At 43.4% G+C, this 17916-nt stretch overlaps 1 protein-coding gene across 1 annotated transcript in view; it reads right to left on the reverse strand.

The window, feature by feature from the left end:
- Window positions 1-17916, reverse strand: part of LOC111950940 (RNA-binding protein Musashi homolog 2-like) — a 110952-nt gene that overhangs the window by 58483 nt on the left and 34553 nt on the right. Inside the window, exon 2 of the mRNA XM_070434525.1 lies at window positions 7090-7261. Coding sequence (XP_070290626.1) covers window positions 7090-7261 — 172 coding nt within the window. The remainder of the gene's footprint in view (window positions 1-7089; window positions 7262-17916) is intronic.

The following is a 17916-nucleotide window of genomic DNA, read 5'->3' on the forward strand; positions in this document are numbered from 1 at the left end:
TTCGTTGGGAGTTTCATGAAATGGGTTTTCATGGCCGAGCAGCCGCACATAAGCCTAAGATCACTATGCGCAATGCCAAGTGTTGGCTGGAGTGGTGTAAAGCTCGCCGCCATTGGACTCTGGAGCAGTGGAAACGTGTTCTCTAGAGTGATGAATCACGCTTCACCATCTGGCAGTCCGACAGAGAAATCTGAGTTTGGCGGATGCCTGGAGAACGCTACCTGCACGAATGCATAGTGCCAACTGTAAAGTTTGGTGGAGGAGGAATAKTGGTCTGGTGCTGTTTTTCATGGTTCGGGCTATGCCCCTTAGTTACAGTGAAGGGAAATCTTAACCCTACAGCCTACAATGACATTCTACATGATTCTGTGGTTCCAACTTTGTGCAACAGTTTGGGTAAGGCCCTTTCCTGTTTCAGCATGACAATACTCCCGTGCACAAAGCGAGGTCCATACCGAAATGGTTTGTCGAGATCGGTGTTGAAGAACTTGACTGGCCTGCACAGAGCCCTGACCTCATCCCCATCTAACACCCTTTCGATGAATTGGAACGCCGACAGCGAGCCAGGCCTAATCGCCCAACATCAAGCAAGTCCCCGCAACAATTTTGGAATGAGATGTTGGACGAGCAGGTGTCCACATACTTTTGGTCATGTAGTGTAAGTCCTGTGCCATTATTTTATTTGATCTGATTTTATAGTAAGAAGAATATAATTGAATGTAGCTGAATAAAATAAAAAGGACATTTTTTCCCATAACAGAGGGAGTGCGCATATAAAGTGTCTATGTTGAGCGTAAAAGTGATCATAGGTTCTATGTGCTAGATTTAGAGTTATTTGTCAACTTTAGTTGTGAATGATACAAACCTTAGAATGTCTTAGAAATCAACACATATATGGGCTCCATGATGTGACTGTAGGCTATTGACGATTTGAGAAAGTAGCAAAAAAATCTTGTGCTCTGTTCCTTGCCTCAGGCTTCACAGCTGTTCTCTCATCAAGTGATCATATTTTCACCAATCAGACTATTCTCAATTTAATATTTTCTTTACCAATATGTAAAATTAGTTTTGTTTTAGAATGGCCCATTAACAAATGGGCAGGGGGAAAAATACATGCCATCTGTATGCATTCAAATAGCGAATGGAGGCCACGTTTTCCCGCCGGTCTACTTTGTAGGCTACTTCGGTTTTAGCATGTTCTTCATATGAGCAGCTGAGAAATACATTTAAGAACACTTATCTCCACATCAACTGCTGTTTGAGGAGCATGCTCTCACTGTCTGACAGGTGATGTTCCTGTTTGAGGAGCATGCTCTCACTGTCTGACAGGTGATGTTCCTGTTTGAGGAGCATGCTTCACTGTTGACAGGTGAATGTTCCTGTTTGAGGAGCATGCTCTCACTGCCTGACAGGTGATGTTCCTGTTTGAGGAGCATGCTCTCGCTGTCTGACAGGTGATGTTCCTGTTTAAGGAGCATGCTCTCGCTGCCTGACAGGTGATGTTCCTGTTTGAGGAGCATGCTCTCGCTGCCCGACAGGTGATGTTCCTGTTTGAGGAGCATGCTCTCGCTGCCTGACAGGTGATATTCCGTCCTCACTCTGTATGCCATGGGCTCTCCAACCTTGTTCCTGCAGCTACCCAGGGCTTAATTTGGGAAACCAAGTGAAATCTGTTCAGGAACATCAATAGTAACATGTTTTCTCAATGAAACATATTTCTCTAAACTGTTGACAGCCGTCTGCGCGCTCGAGAAAGGAATAAAGGAGAGAGGGGATGGAAACACATGTTGGTGAGATTCTGTATAGCTGAAGGTAATGTGTCACCCTATTAACTATGGAAACATAAACAATGCCCTATTACTAGGCTATTCAAAATCAAATACAAATGCACTAATTGTAGGCTAACTGTAAGCTGCCCTGCACAATCAATGAACCTACAGCATCGCATAGGGCTATACCTTCTCTCCCAGACTCATGGATAGACATTTTGGAGCATAGCATAAGGTAACCAGTCCATCCAATCTGCATAATAATACAGTCCACACTCAAAAGCGATCTACTTTAATTAGTTTAATTTTGGAGTATAGGCTAGACCAATTATGTACCAAAGACATCTTAAATCAGTTTTGTTTTATGTTTATCTACCATGCGTAATGTAATATGCGTTAGGCTATGCATTGTATAATGACACAATCATCATTTTAATTCAMTTTTTTTGTGGTGTCTCTAAAGAGGGACAATGGAGCCCTGAGTACCAGGCCATTAGGACCTGATGGTAGTTTGTAAGTTGGGTAATACCAAAGCATGTCCAGAGTGCATAAAAGGAGATTACTGTGACTCAGCGGTCACATGGAATTTTACTGCAGTCATGACTCATGACTGCCCATGTGGCGATAATATTGTCACCAATATTGTCACCTCGTTGCACCTGTGTAATGTTCATGCTGTTTAATCAGCTTCTTGATATGCCACACTTATCAGGTGGATGGATTATCTTGGAAAAGGAGAAATGTTCACAGGGATGTAAAGCAAATCTGTGCACAAAATGTGAGAGAAAATCAGCTTTTTGTGCGTATTGGAAATGTTCTGGGATCTTTTATTTCACCTCATGAAACATGCAGCACTTTACATGTTGCGTTTATATTTTTGTTCAGAATAGTCATTATAATGCCATTATTGCTTTTGTGATGATTTTGTACTGACCTTTTGTACTGACCACAACCAAATGACTATTTGTGCGTACTGTTAAAAAAAATGGTGCAAGTCCACACATAGGAGGTCCCGTGAACAAACTGGCTCCCCTATGGAAATCAAATGCCCATCCAACTGATTTGTTCTGGCACCGGCCTGTGTGTGTGTGTGTGTGTGTGTGTGTGTGTGTGTGTGGTGTGTGTGTGTGTGTGTGTGCTGGTGTGTGGTGTGTGTGTGTTGTGTGTGTGTGTGTGTGTGTGTGTGTGATTTTGTGTGCTGTGTGTGTTTTGCCCTGGGTCCTCCTGCTGCAGTTCACTAGGTAGTATGTGCTGACTGTCCCAGCAGAGAGTTAAATGAGGCACATCTACATGCAGGGAGTGGGGGGTCAGGGGCTGGTATTTAAAGGGCATGGCGTGCAATACTTTCTGTGGTGCTCTGTTGACACATGGGCCGCTGCCTCAGGACATGGAGGGAGGGCTACAGCACATCAGGGGATACAGAGCAACCGCAGTTCATTTGCCCATAGACGGAAAAATTTAAACTTTCCCTCACCATTACTCTCTCTCACTCATATCTCTCTCACTCATCTCCAACTCTGACACACATTACACAGAATTTAAAGTTACTGTCCAGTGAAAATATCACTTTTAAAGTAATATTCTGTTTAAACTCATACCAGCATAATAATGTTCTTGAGTTGACAGTATCTTGTACTGGTGGCATAAATGGGAGAAAAAATCAAAAAATCTCACTAACATTCGTATGTCTAACGCACTCAGTTCAAAATATTACATATTAATTAGAATAATATTTCTAGGTCGTTATAATTGATTCTGTTGTTGGGTACGCCCCACACCATTCTGTTTTGGGTACGCCCACATTCCAATGTCTGTTGTTTGGGTACACCCACACCATTTGCTGTTTGTGTGGGGTCGTACATTGTGTGGTCGCCTGTCAACTACCATGATTCTGTGGCGCCCATCCGTGGAGTGTATGGTATACACACATCACGCACACTATGTATTTACGCTGCACTACTCTATTTATATGTTGAGGGTACACACGTACTGACCATACACTTATATTGTTGAGGTTAACGACCCACACCATCTATATTGTTGGGGGTCACCTATGAGGTAGGTACCGCCATTCTATTCTTATATATTGTGTAGGTACATCAGAATCATCTGATATTGCTCTCTGACCGCGAGTCACACCATAGCCACATATAGATCATCTGTGAGCTTACACAGCACCATTACACCTACTTGGTGAGTACGCCTATACCAATTATGTTCGGGTACAACCCCCATTTGTGGGTACCCCCACCATCATTCTTGATAGTTTACCTGGTAATCGTCGTCCACCATATTTGTTGAGGTAGCCCACACTCATTTTTAATGGCGCCCACACCATTATATTGTTGGGAGTACACCCACACCATTATATTGTTGACAGGTACGCCCAACACCATTATATTGTTGAGGGTACACACCACACCATTATATGTTTGAGGTAACACCCACACCATTATATTGTTGGGGTACGCCCACACCATTATATTGTTGAGGTACACCACACATTAATTGTTGGGCACCCCACACAATTATATTGTTGAGGTCACGCCCACACCATTATAGTTGAGGTAACGCCCTACACCATTATATTGTTGGGGTACGCCCACACACATTATATTGTTGAGGTACGCACACACCATTATATTGTTGGGGTACACCCACACCATTATATTGTTGAGGTACGCCCACACCATTCCGACAGAGAAAAGCGCTTTTTTATTCTTCATATACACAATGTTTTTGAAGGAAAACAATTTCACTCATATTGTAAGTCTCATTAGGTAATATTTCATAGATCTGGAAACACTGGACAGTTACTTTAAACAGGACACATATTCAGACACCCCAATCAGCAGCCTGATGTGTGTATATGCAACATGTCATTGTTAACAGAGGGTAGGGGTGCGAGCATGTACACTAGGGGATCTGAGTCTGAGCGGAGAAGACAGAAGACAAAAAGAGGGAGGAGAAGAGAAGGAGGAGGAGAGGAGAAGAAGGAAACTCATTACTCTGGCGTGTTGCTGTGTTGAACCTAGCGTCTCTGCGCCGCCATCTCAGTAAATAAAGTCTGTCATTGGATCTGGCCGTGGCTGTTCCAGGCCCTGTTATTTTGCGTTATTAATATGCATGCTAATGTACCTATTTTATGGCTCACAGTTCTGATTCACTTCAAAATCAATTATCCATCTGGTACACACCCATACTTTGCCCAGGCTCAAAATGTGTATTAATTTCAGCAAACATACATCGGGCACAACACAATAAAGATAAATGGCTAGATTAGGTGCAGTAAACAAAGGAACTAGGGGCAAGTTTTAATGAGATTTGGCTTATAAGAACCTTACAGTTCCTTAAATAATGAGCCTGGCTCTGTTTTTTTCCAAATGCAAATTATACAAAGGAATGTTTCGCTGTCCTGCCTTTTCCAATTTCATTTAGATAAGAGTGTCTCCAAATAAGTTGGCAGTTAATATTCTCACATGAGCACTCCCCGCCTCCTCTGCCCCTATTCTCCCTCCGGAGCAGACTGTTTTTTCCCCTCATCCATAGTGACGCATTGATCCGTAATAAGTTCCGAAAAGTTCACTGTGCTTGTTAAATAGTTCAAACTGKCAAAATCTGGACTGGGAACTACTTAGACAGTGCTGACAGAACCACTTACGGGTGTTACCGCCACTTTTACCATAAACCATCAGCAAAATCAGTCTGATATCAGTGTCATGCCCTTAGCAACCCCTCGCCCTGAGACAGAGAGGTGAGGAAAGAGAGAGATGGGGAGCTGAATGGTGATGAAGGAGAGAAGAGGAAAGGAGAGAAGAGGTACAGCTACAGCTGGCTGCCTACAGATGAGGGCCCTCCATGACACCCCTCTGTGTCCCTGTCATTACCCACTGCTGGGGTCACACAGACGGAGTGATGAATCCATAATATGACATCACCTCAATTTTCCTCTCCATTTATCCCAGTAATGTGGTGCCCTGTTCCCTACGCCCAGGACCACCCAGGACTCATCAGCGCCAGGAAAATAGACCACTTGTGGACACYGAAACGGCACACCTTAGATGAGCTCAATGTGGAGCTCAGTTAATCTGAGTACATTTTCCTCTATCTCACGAGACATTAGTTAGACTCAATACATTTTTGCAAATGTATTGAAAATGAAATAAAGAAATATAACATTTACATAAGTATTCACACCCCCTTAATACTTTGTAGAAGCACCTTTGGCAGCGATTACAGCTGTGAGTCGTTCTGGGTAAGTCTCTAAGAGCTTTCCACACCTGGATTGTGCAACATTTACCCATTATTCTTTAAAAAATGATTTAAGTCCTGTCAAATTGGTTGTTGATCATTGCTAGACAATAATTTTCAGGTCTTGCCATAGAATTTCAAGTAGATTTAAGTCAAAACTGTAACTCGGCCACTCAGGAACATTCACTGTCTTCTTGGTAAGCCACTCCAGTGTATATTTMGCCTTGTGTTTTAGGTTATTGTTCTGCTGAAAGGTGAATTCATCTCCCAGTGTCTGGTGGAAAGCAGATTAAACCAGGTTGTCCTCTAGGATTTTGCCTGTGCTTACCTCCATTCCATTTCTTTTTTATCCTGAAAAACTCCCCAGTCCTTAACGATGACAAGCATACCCATAACATGATGCAGACACCACTATGCTTGAAAATGTGGAGAGCGGTACTAACACTGTATTCAGGAGAAAAAGTGAATTACTTTGCCACATCTACTTTTTTTATTTTGTCCCAGCTACTAAGTGCCCTTCTTTGCGATGCATTGGAAAACCTCCCTGGTCTTTGTGGTTGAATCTGTATTTGAAATTCACTGTTCAGACTGAGGGACCTTACAGATAATTGTACTGTGTGTGTATGGGGTACAGAAATTAGATAGTTTTAACATGATTTTTGAATGACTATTACTGCACACAGGAGTCCATGCAACTTGTTATGTAACTTAAGCAACTTCTTACTCCTGAACGTATTAAGGTTTACCATAACAAAGGGGTTAAATACTTATTGACTGAAGACATTTAAGCTTTTTATTTTTAATGAATTTGTAAAATAAAATAAAAACATAATTCCACTTTGACATTCTGGGGTATTGTGTGTAGAACAGTGATCAAAATCTCAATTTAATCCATGTTAAATTCAGGCTGTAAAACAACAACATTTGGAAAAAGTTGGTGTCAAGGGGTGTGAATACTTTCTGAAGGCACTGTATATCACCAGCACATTGGTTCTCTTTTATTACTTAAAAAAAACAATGAATCAGAGACCTGCACGATTGTTGGAGAGTGAGTGTTAGGGAATGTTACCGTGTGGGACTGAGTAGTGTGCTGGACTTTGCTGGAGTAGTGTTGGTCCATACTCACTCAGCATGCCCATCCCCAGCATGAAGGCGTCCATGGTGTAGGGCAGGCCCCTGGCCCTCCCTCGCGTGCCTGGTGGGAACATCACCTCCTTGGGCTGGGCCTTCTTACATTCTACCTGTGGACACAGTGGGAAAAAAATGAAAAATCWGTCCTACTGGCCCCATGGAGGGAGAAGAATGGGACTGGGCAGGACATATCCAGATTCCAGTAGGACTCGCTCACAGAACAATACTGTTGCTTCTTTCTAAAAAGCTCAAGTTTGCTTGTCTGGGGAAAAATCTAAGGTCAACCCTCCGGAGTATTCCAGTGCCTTTTGAAACTACTGGTGCATCAGGAGAGTTGTAGAAGAGCCTCCAAACATATTGCCAGCGTACACAGTCACCGCTCGTTGGGGGGGGGGGGGGGCTTCAAATCTATCTAACCCTGGCAAGACCTTCTTATCATTCAGGAGTAGACTGACTGAGGAATATGGAGAAAAATCCTCCTCCACCATGACTTCCACACAACACTTTAGACAGCCCCCATCATCTCAATGAATGCCTTTGGTTTTCTTTCATTTCATTCAAATTCCTGTCAGTCTTCCAGAGAGAGACAGAGAGACGTAGAGTGAATTCTGAGGCCAGGTTGGTAAAATTCTCATTTCTGCCTCTGTGTGCTCATCTGCTCTACAGTCCACAGCCCATTCCACCTGGAGCGCTCGTTCTTCTCTCTCTCTCTCTCTTGCCAACAGTGAAATAGATAATAAACAAAAGTGAAATAAACAATAAAAAATGAACAGTAAACAATACACTCATAAAAGAATAAAGAATTTCAAATGTCATATTATGTCTAATACAGTGTTTGTAATGATGTGAACATAGTTAGAAGTACAAAAGGGAAAATAAATAAACATAATAATAGGTTGTATTACAATGGTGTTTGTTCTTCACTGTTGCCCCTTTTCTTGTTGGCAACGGTACAAAATCCTGCTGCTGTCATTGCACACTGTGGTTTTCACCCAGTAGATATGGAGTTTATCAAATGTGAATTCTTTGTGGTCGTCTCTTGCGCGCTATTTTCTCTCCCCTCTCTATCTCTATCTTATCCTGCCATCTACTCTCTGCTCTCACACACACCTAGTTCTGCCCTCTTATGACTAACATATTTCCTCCAACACTAATGCTTATCAGCTGTAGATTGTGACACAGGCTCAAAATACTAGCAATACAGCAACCTGTATGAACATGTATATGCAAAAATAAATATGTACTCTATGTCAACACGCGTGAGAAGAAATACATCAATGTTCTTCGCTAAAGAACATGCACACAGATATATCTGTATAGACATATACAAACATGAGAACCACACATGCCAAGCACGGCACACATCAACATCCGACACAGGTCTCACAACACACACACACACACACACACAAACACACCACACCAAGTCTCACACACAGACACACACACACACACACACACACACACACAACACACACAACACACACCACACACACACACAACACACACACACACACACACACACACACCACACACACACACACCCACACACACACACACACACACACACACACACAAACTCCTCTGAAACTTCACAATCTCATCCATCCTTCAGAGAGGAGCAGCTGGGGTAAACAGAGCAGGACCTGTCTAGGAGGGGTGTGTGTGGTGGTGGTTGTAGTGGTGGGGGGATCAGAACAGAAATAACATTCCACTCTGACAGACTGATAGGGAAAAGGAGATGGGGGGGAGAGGGAGGGAGGTTTTCATCCACCCCAGTGAGAAAGTCATCTCTAGCTTTATCCTATTTACCACACATCTATCTGGGCTTTATGAAATATACAGGAGTGTGTGTCTGTGTGACTGGCTCGGCTGACAGGGCTGGCATGTCTGTGCCGTGTGTCTATCGCCTACTCTTCTCTTTGGTAGGCCGAGCCTGTTCATCGCGCCGCACAATCTGTCTGCTCCACTGCCTGCCTGGGCTCTAGGCCTGTCCATCTGTTTGTCTGTCTGCCTCCTGGCTTCGTGTCTAACCCACAGCCTCAGATTTAACAGGGCCTCTCTCTCTCTCTCTCTCTCGCTCTGCTATTCAAATTCACATGCATGTCATCCTGCCCACTGCACAATATAAGCTACTTCTCCTCTGCTGGGTTGGATACCATTGCACAGTGCAGGTAAACCCCAGCATCCATACAAATGCAAATGGCCAAGGCTGCACCTCTGCTCTGCTCTGACAAGCTCCAGGCAAACATTACCATTCCTTCACTGATCCTCCACTGTAGAAACAGCCTGGTATTATACAGTGTTATTATACAGCGTGAGTTGCTGAGTTAGAATAAAAGTTGCCAGTGCCTAAGTGTGAAGGTTGCTGTGTTAGATTAATAGTTGTGGTGTACAAATGTGAATGGTGGCTGCTTGCTGTGTTAGTGTGAAGGCTCACTATCTCCAGAGGAAAAGTTGCAGTGTAAAACCACTAAGATTAGTGGCTGTTGGAGGGKTAGTCGATTAAAGAAAGCAGAGGCCATTGAAACACACTGTCCCTTCGTTCGCTGCAAAGCACTTTGTAGCTGTCACAGAGCACCTGTCCTCCTAGCTAGRGACGCTGCTCTGTTCTCTCACCCCCATTTGTGCCTCTACGCTTCCTACCCTGTGAGAGCGACAATTTTCAGACTGCCATCATTTTCCAATCAAAGCAAATGGGAGCTTAAATACCTGTAATGTGTGGGAGGGGTTGAGGAGGAAGGGGAAGCAGAGCAGGAGAGTGCACTAGCAGCCTAATTGTCAGGGAATGACCTCTATACTGAGTGGAGAGAAACCAGGCGGGACAAATAGGACTATTAAAAGTCTCTGCACACTGACTGGGGCTAACACACCTACACCCACCTCACACATCTCACACACCTACACACTGGCTGGGGCTCATGCACAGACACACACCTCAAACATCTACACACCCCTCACATGCTTACACACACTTTCTGTTCAGTGGGTGACTGACTGGCTGGGTGGTGTTCAGCTGGACAGGAGCTCAGGAACAAGCACAGGAAGTGCRAGGTACACCYCTCTCTTCTCCCRAGCAGCTCCAGTCCCTCCCTCCCCCACCATACACACCTCACAGCCCACTGTCACATCCAGGTAGCTGGGCCATCCACCAACCACATGGGCTGGGGGGGAGTGAATCCCCGGGCTGGCTGCTGTGAGTCAGTCAGGTCTGGTTGGAGTGGGTTTGTTATTCAGGGGAATAGCTCTCCTCTCCTCTCCTGTCGTCTGTTAAAAATGAGCCGAGAGCTTGGTGGCTAGTGTGTGAGGGCAACACAGACGTGGGGGATAGACGGGCCAAGAGGAGAGTTCACATCACTACTCAGACCTGAGACCCTCAATCAGGCTGCCTCAGAGCATCTTCCCTTCCCTCCTGAACACACACACACACCCACACCACACACACACACACACACACACACCACACACACAGCACACCACACCACACACACACACACCACACAACAGCACCACCACACACCACACCACACACACACCACACACACACACACACACACACACACCACACACAGATACCACCACTATCTATAGGCCATAAGCATTGCCTCTTTGATTCTCCTCGTAGTGGTGCTGCTACGACGGCCCAGTTAGATAGATAAGGGCGTATTAGTAAGCATCACCATCTCTAAAACACAGCTGACTCTGCCAAGCTGAGAGGGCAGGATTTATCCAGCGGTCGTGACCTTCTCAATAGATCTCTCATTCCCATTAACCTTGTGGGTGTTGTAGGGAGCTGTGTGGGCGTGTCAGCCCTGTATCAGGCCTGCAGCAATGTCCTCTGAGATGCGTGCCGTGGAGTGGGCGTGGGGTGGGCTACGTTGCGGCAGCGTTCACTCCACTACAGAGTGGATTATATCAGTCTACTTAAAAGGGCTAGCACTCTGGAGAAGGGAAACAGCGTGATTCATCCACTATAGCCTTCCAATTCCCAGCTGAACAGTAAAAAGCAATGAATGGTGTGAGAATGTCAGTCAGCTGAGTGATGTCAAGCCTGTGGGCACAGGCCATGGGATTATTCACTTAAGAAAAATGAGCTCACAGCCATTTGCCTGCTGAATATTTACACTAAAGGTTGTTTAAAGGGTGAAATCCCTTATAACTCAGTGCAAACATCATCACACTTTAACAGCGTCAAGACATTCTGACCAACAGAATCAGATGCAATTTGCATATATGTGACCCGTTTCAGGAAACTAGGCGTATGTCGCGGGTTACTCCTTCACACGAGAGCCGTTTGAACGTAATCTTTAAAAAAAAAATGAAATGTGTTTTTTGTCCAGAAATGACTTCTGGAACATGTGAACTTTCATGTGCCTTAATAACAAACGAGTATGCCATCTGTAAATACGAATACAATTGTTAAATTARGAGCCTAGTTGGTTTAGCCACAGAAAACGACAGCAACCTTCCCGCTAGCCATGATTGGCTGAGATAATGTTAGCTGGCTGGCTCACTAGCTAATGTTACATGTATGATCTTATTATTCGTATCTCAGAGCAAATTGCTTGGCTAGTTATAGCCTAATGTTAGCTAGGTAACATTGAACCTGGTTGGTTAGCTACCTGCAGATTCATGCAGGGTAGTAACGTCATGAGTTGTGATTATGGTTCATTGTTTAGCTAGCTAGCTAGCTACCTGTCTTAACAAAAGACTCCACTATGCAAGTATCCATGTCAATAGAATGTCACTGCGACAACTGTTGATAGACATAGCTGATAAATTCGCTCTGGCTATCTACTCCGATTTCAGACCACGGGTAAGATAGTCTAGCGAGCTACATTTTCAGATATTACACGTTTCTAATTTTTACATAAAGTCTTTTCATTTCAAGTTAAGGTGTACTGTTAGCTAGCTGGCTAACGTTAGCTGGCTGGCTCGCAAGCTAGCTAACGTTACGTGTATTATCTTATTATTCGTATCTCAGAACCATTTCCTTTGCTTGTTATAGCCTAATGTTTTGCTAGCTAACATCGAACCTGGTTGGTTAGCTACCTGCAGATTCATGCAGGGTAGTAACGTCATGAGTTGTGATTATGGTTCATTGTTTAGCTAGCTAGCAAGCTATATGTCTTAACAAAATAATTTTAATAGTTCATTTCGACAACTGTTAGCCAGTTAGCTTGGGTGCTTGACTGCTGTTAGGACAGAACGCTCAGATCAACCCTTAAAGGGATRGGTGGAGCTAATTAAGAGGGTGTGAACGATGCTGAATGGGTGTAGACGAAGAAGAGCTCTCCAGTAAGTACCAAAACATTGAAAGGCCATTTTCTCAAACGTTTATCAACTTTCAAAGCAGAATTACTTTCCCATTGTTCCTCAACTGTAGTGTATGATACCATTTTGGAGCTCTGTGTCTCTGCTTTTATCCAATGTAAAAACCACAATTTTAAATTTTGCTACACAAGACCGAATCAAGGCGGTCGATCACATATTACAAAAGCATAATTGTTTTTTAACGTCACAGTCAAGAACAATGCTAGCTTACATAATACGTCCATTATTTACGCATGACATGGAAGTGGTATATAACTTGGTAAAACAGGAATCTTCTGTATCTTCATTTTCAGTCTGTGTAACCTTTGTCTGAAATGGTGGATAGTTTTTACGGCAGTAGACCATCTTGAGAACACCCTCTTCACAACTCCACCTATAAACCAAAGGTTTTAGTGATTCTGCATCTCTACTATTGTACCTCTATGAGAGGAGAAGTGAGAAGAAAGAGCAGACTAGGGGACGTTGATGYTCGTTTATTTTTCAGGACAACCTGTTCTCCATAATCAGATTTTCAGACCTTTCAGATGCAGGGTACCAAACACTTTTCTCCAAAGTAAATCTGTCATGAAGGAAGCACACACAGATATGCCACCTCCTTTTGGCGTATGCAATTGCACAGCCACACAAAGAGTACTGAACCAGAGAGCACAGGATGACTTCCTTATCAAAGGACTGAATCATGAAATGAGAGGCAAAATAAGCTGCTTGTACTGAACAAGGGACATGGTAAAAGCGCTCACAAAGACTTTGGGGAAAAATTACAGCAAGAAAAACYCTTCCTGTTTCATGGCTGTATGATGCAATAATGGTGGGTCACTATGTTACGCGCAATGTGCATAAAAAACACACGGCACCTGTCATGGTAGCAATAATTGCTTGTAATACACCAGATGTATGTCCTTGAACCGATTATTTTAAAATTGCACACAGAAGAAGTCATAGGGATAATTGAGTTGCTAATGGCAGCCTGCAGTAGCTCGGCCTTCAACTTGAGTTATTCAATGAGAGGGGGCAGCACTGAGCTAGCCTGCAACGTCCCTTCCTGGAATAGCTCAAACTGCTTTTCTCAATTAGATTTGCTCAACTCCTGCGTCCTCTCTCCTCCGTCATTTCTAGACTCCTTTTGAAAAAGCTTAAAGGTAATCGAGGAGAGGCGGCGAGGAGATGGTAAGTGGACGAAAATGTGTATGAAATGAGACGACATATCCAATCACGCGTCATCAGGCAAATGACGTTTGCAGGGTGGAATCCCCAAATAAATMTATAAAGTGATAAAAACTAATTTGTGCAAGACATTTTATAGAATAAAGGATAAGTAGCATATTGTTTAAAAATGTTTGCATGCTTTTCTCCTTCGAGAAAACACTAGCAGATTCAAAGGGGGTGTGGCAGATTTCAAAACTCTTCTGTGAAGGACTCAGGTAGGATACACTTGTGCTTCCTCGCCAAAAGGAGGCTATCGAGGAGGGGAGGACCGTTTACCGTTTGCCTACTAACGAATTCACACACTCCTCGACCACTCAACCACTTAACGGTTTCTGGGTCACGAAAAAGAGAAGACTGAGTAGAGAAGACTGAGGAGAGAGGACGGAGGAGGTACTTTTGCCAAAACAAGAAAACCCCTATGTCTCCATGTGACGTCATCTTAACTGACTTCATTTGACTTCAATTCGCTATTGAGTCTTCATATAGGAATGAATGGTGTCACGTGATCAATGGCTTTGTCCATTCATATATACAGTCATTGCTTTTAACATACTGCACGTTCTATCTGTCAGTATAGCTGAATCTAGTGACTTGTCTCACACGCAGGCATGTATACGTTGGTCTGTCAGTATTACTGACTCTAAGTGACTGTCTCACAGTCAGGCATGTATGCGTTTGGATTGTCAGTCTAGACTGACCTAATTGACTGTTCTCACAGTCAGCGCATGTAATCGTTGGATCTCGTCCATACGACTAGAACTCTAAGTGACTGTCTCACAGCAAGACATTGTAATGTTGATTGTCAGACTAACTGAACCTAAGTGACTTGTCTCACAGCTAGCAGGCTGATTCGTTGGATTGCTTCACTATACTGAACTCTAAGTGACTGTCTCACAGCAGGTCATCGGTAATTCGCTGGATCTCGGTCAGTATAACTGAACCTAGTGACTGTCTCGACAGCAGGCATGTACGTTGGAATATGTCACTATACTGAACTTAAGTGACTGCTACACAGCAAGGCATGTAATCGTATGGACTCTGTAACTTACTGACACTCTAATGACTGCTTCACAGTCAGGCTGTAACGTTGATCTGTTCAGTATAACATGAAACCAAGTGATGAGTCTACAGAGGCATTAATGATCGTTGGATCTCGTCCAGCTAATCACACTCTAAGTGGCGTCTCACAGCGAGCTGTATCGTTGGATTCGTCCAGTATACGCTGAACTCTAAGTGCACGTCTCACAGCACGGCATGGAAGTCGTGGGAATTGTCGTATACTGAGCTCTAAGTGACTTCTCACAGCAGGCATGTAATCGGATCGTGGCATCTTCACTCAGAACCTAAGTGACTGTCTCACAGCAGCATGTAATCGTTGATCTGTCAGTCGATCTGATCTAAGTGACTGTCTCACAGCGAAGCTGTAATCGATTGGATCTCGTCTCAATCTAATGCTGCCACGGGCATGTTCGTAGCACTTCTGAATATGACTGTCTCCAGCGAGCAGGCATGTACTTCGTTGGATCTGTCAGTATACTGAACTCATAAGCTGACATGTCTCACCAGCAGGCATGTAACGTTGGATCTGTACTATATGAATCTAAGTGACTGTCTCAACAGCAGGCATGTAATCGTTGGATCTGTCACTATACTGAACTCTAAGTGACTTGTCTCAAAGCAGGCAATTGGTAATCGTTGGATCTTGGGTAGTAATACTGAAACTCTAAGTGATGTCTCACAGAGGCATGTAATGTTGGATCTGTCAGTATACTGACTCTAAATGATGTCTCTCAGCAGCATGTAATCACCGTTAGGATCTGTTACTTATTGCGTAACGTTATGTTTCATATACATCCTAACAGCAATGGGACATGGGTTTTGAGTTTGACACAATCAAGATGTATCACAGAACATCAAGATCGGCCAGTACGTTATTTAACTGAAATTCTGGACTAAATTACAGTACATCAATCTAAAACAATATGGGTGAAATGTGGATTCAATGTACATAATATCTTTCAACATTCAGTTCCTCCAGCAACACCTCTCCCTATTTCCATACAGTACATGGAGGCATGCCTGTAATTTATAGCCTTCCCTCCCTGTTCCAGTCAGTGTGGGCTGGAAGCAGCGCTACCTGCCTGCCTGCCTGCTCACTACAGTAATTGGTTGGCCATGTCAGGGGACCCGACTGGGAAATTGACTACTAACGGAAAATTCATCCCTGCGGCAGTGATCATTCTCTACTGAGGAATATCATAAATGACACATTTAAGAACATTACCTTGGAGCAGTTCACTAAAACCAATATGGGCCTATTTTAACGGCACACTACTCCCATCTAGAGATCTGAGCCACTACTTGATAGGTGTTCATTATGCATTCATATRGGGAGGCGGGTGGTGGAGAGAACAGAGATCATTGCTTCGATTAGAGGGATGACTGAATGACTCTTGTCAAAGAGAGAGGGCAACAGCAACCTGCCATCAACTCTATAGCATCCACATCATCTAGATCCACTTCACTGTTCCCTTCTAGGCTCCCTCCAACCACTGTACTACTGGCAATGGCAGGGAGACAAACGCTTCTGCTGCTGAAAGGTATCAGAAAAGCCCAGGTTATCCAGGACAGCAGAACTCCCTGTAACTTGAATTAAATTACATGAGAGACATGAGACCGTGTGCATTATTGATACACTTAAAGTAACTTCGCCTATGAGACCCCCTGCCCTCTCTCTCGCTCTCTCTCTCTCTTTCTCTCCAACTATCTCTCTCTCTCTCTATCTCTCAATACTCTTCCCTGCTTCTGACATTTCCCTGCCTCCGCCAGTATTTCTATCTGTGCTACAGCAACTCACATTAGAACAGCTTTACTTCAAAACATGACTTGTATCCTGTCACTTTGACAWGGTCAGCCCWAACTCAGAGTTGGAGCAGCTGCTTCCTGTACAGTACCTCTCAGGTCTTAATATCTAGTGAAACCATTTTCACTAGAGGAGAACTAACTCCGTTACAACCTGCTGAGATGAATCATCTATACTGAACAAAAGTATAAAAGCAACATGCACAATTTCAAAGATTTTACTGTGTTACAGTTCATATGAGGAAATCAATTCATTAGGCCCTAATCTATGGATTTCACATGACAGGCAATACAGATATAGATATGTTAGTCACAGATACCTTAAAGAAAATGGACCTCACAATGGGTCTCAGCATCTCGTCACGGTATTTTTGTACATTCAAATTGCCATCGATAAAATGCAACTGTGTTCGTTGTATGTAGCTTATGCCTGCCCATACCATAACCCCACCGCCACATTGGGGCACTCTGTTCACAATGTTAACGTCAGCAAACCGTTCYCCCACACGACGCCATACACATGGTCTGCGGTTGAGAGGCCAGTTGGACATAGTGACAAATTCTCTAAAACGACGTTGGAGGCGGCTTATGGTAGAAAAATMWACATTCAATTATCTGTCAACAGCTCTGGTGGACATTCCTACAGTCAGCATGCCAATTGCACACTTCTTCAAAAATTCAGACATCTGTGACATTGTGTTGTGTGACAAAACTGCACATTTTAGAGTGGCTTTGTTTTGTCCCCAGCACCTGTTTAATGATCATGCTTTTTAATCAGCTTCTTGATATACCACACCTGTCAGGTGGATGGATTATCTTGGCAAAGGAGAAATGCTCATAAACAGGGATGTAAACAAATTTGTGCATAGAATTTGAGAGAAATAAGCTTTTTGTACGTATGGAACATTTCTGCGATTTTTTATTGCAGCTCACGAAACATGGGACCAACACTTTACATGTTGCGTTTATATTTTTGTTCAGTATAGCTACAAATCCAATGGTAGCAGATTACAGACTATTACCAATCTAATTCTAAAACCACCAGATTCCAACGTGTTTCCTCATATTCACACTGAGCCACAGTTTCTCTTCCTGTCTCAGTATGTCAAAGCTATGTCTCTACTTGGACATGGAGAGTGGACACTAACTCAAAGCAGATCCAACAAAACACAGGACACTCAGGAAGAGAGGGACAAAAGAGACAAGACAAGGTTTTCAAGGTTGTAGTTGTAAATCACTGCATGGTGGTATTTGAGAATTGAGAATATCATTGATTAATGTAAACCAAAATGAACATTGGGACTGATAGTATATTCAGATGTGAATAGCAATTAAAGAGGAATAATACAGTGGGTCCCAGTGA

The sequence above is a fragment of the Salvelinus sp. IW2-2015 genome, linkage group LG23, assembly GCF_002910315.2.
Source record: "Salvelinus sp. IW2-2015 linkage group LG23, ASM291031v2, whole genome shotgun sequence".
Taxonomy (NCBI): domain Eukaryota; kingdom Metazoa; phylum Chordata; class Actinopteri; order Salmoniformes; family Salmonidae; genus Salvelinus; species Salvelinus sp. IW2-2015.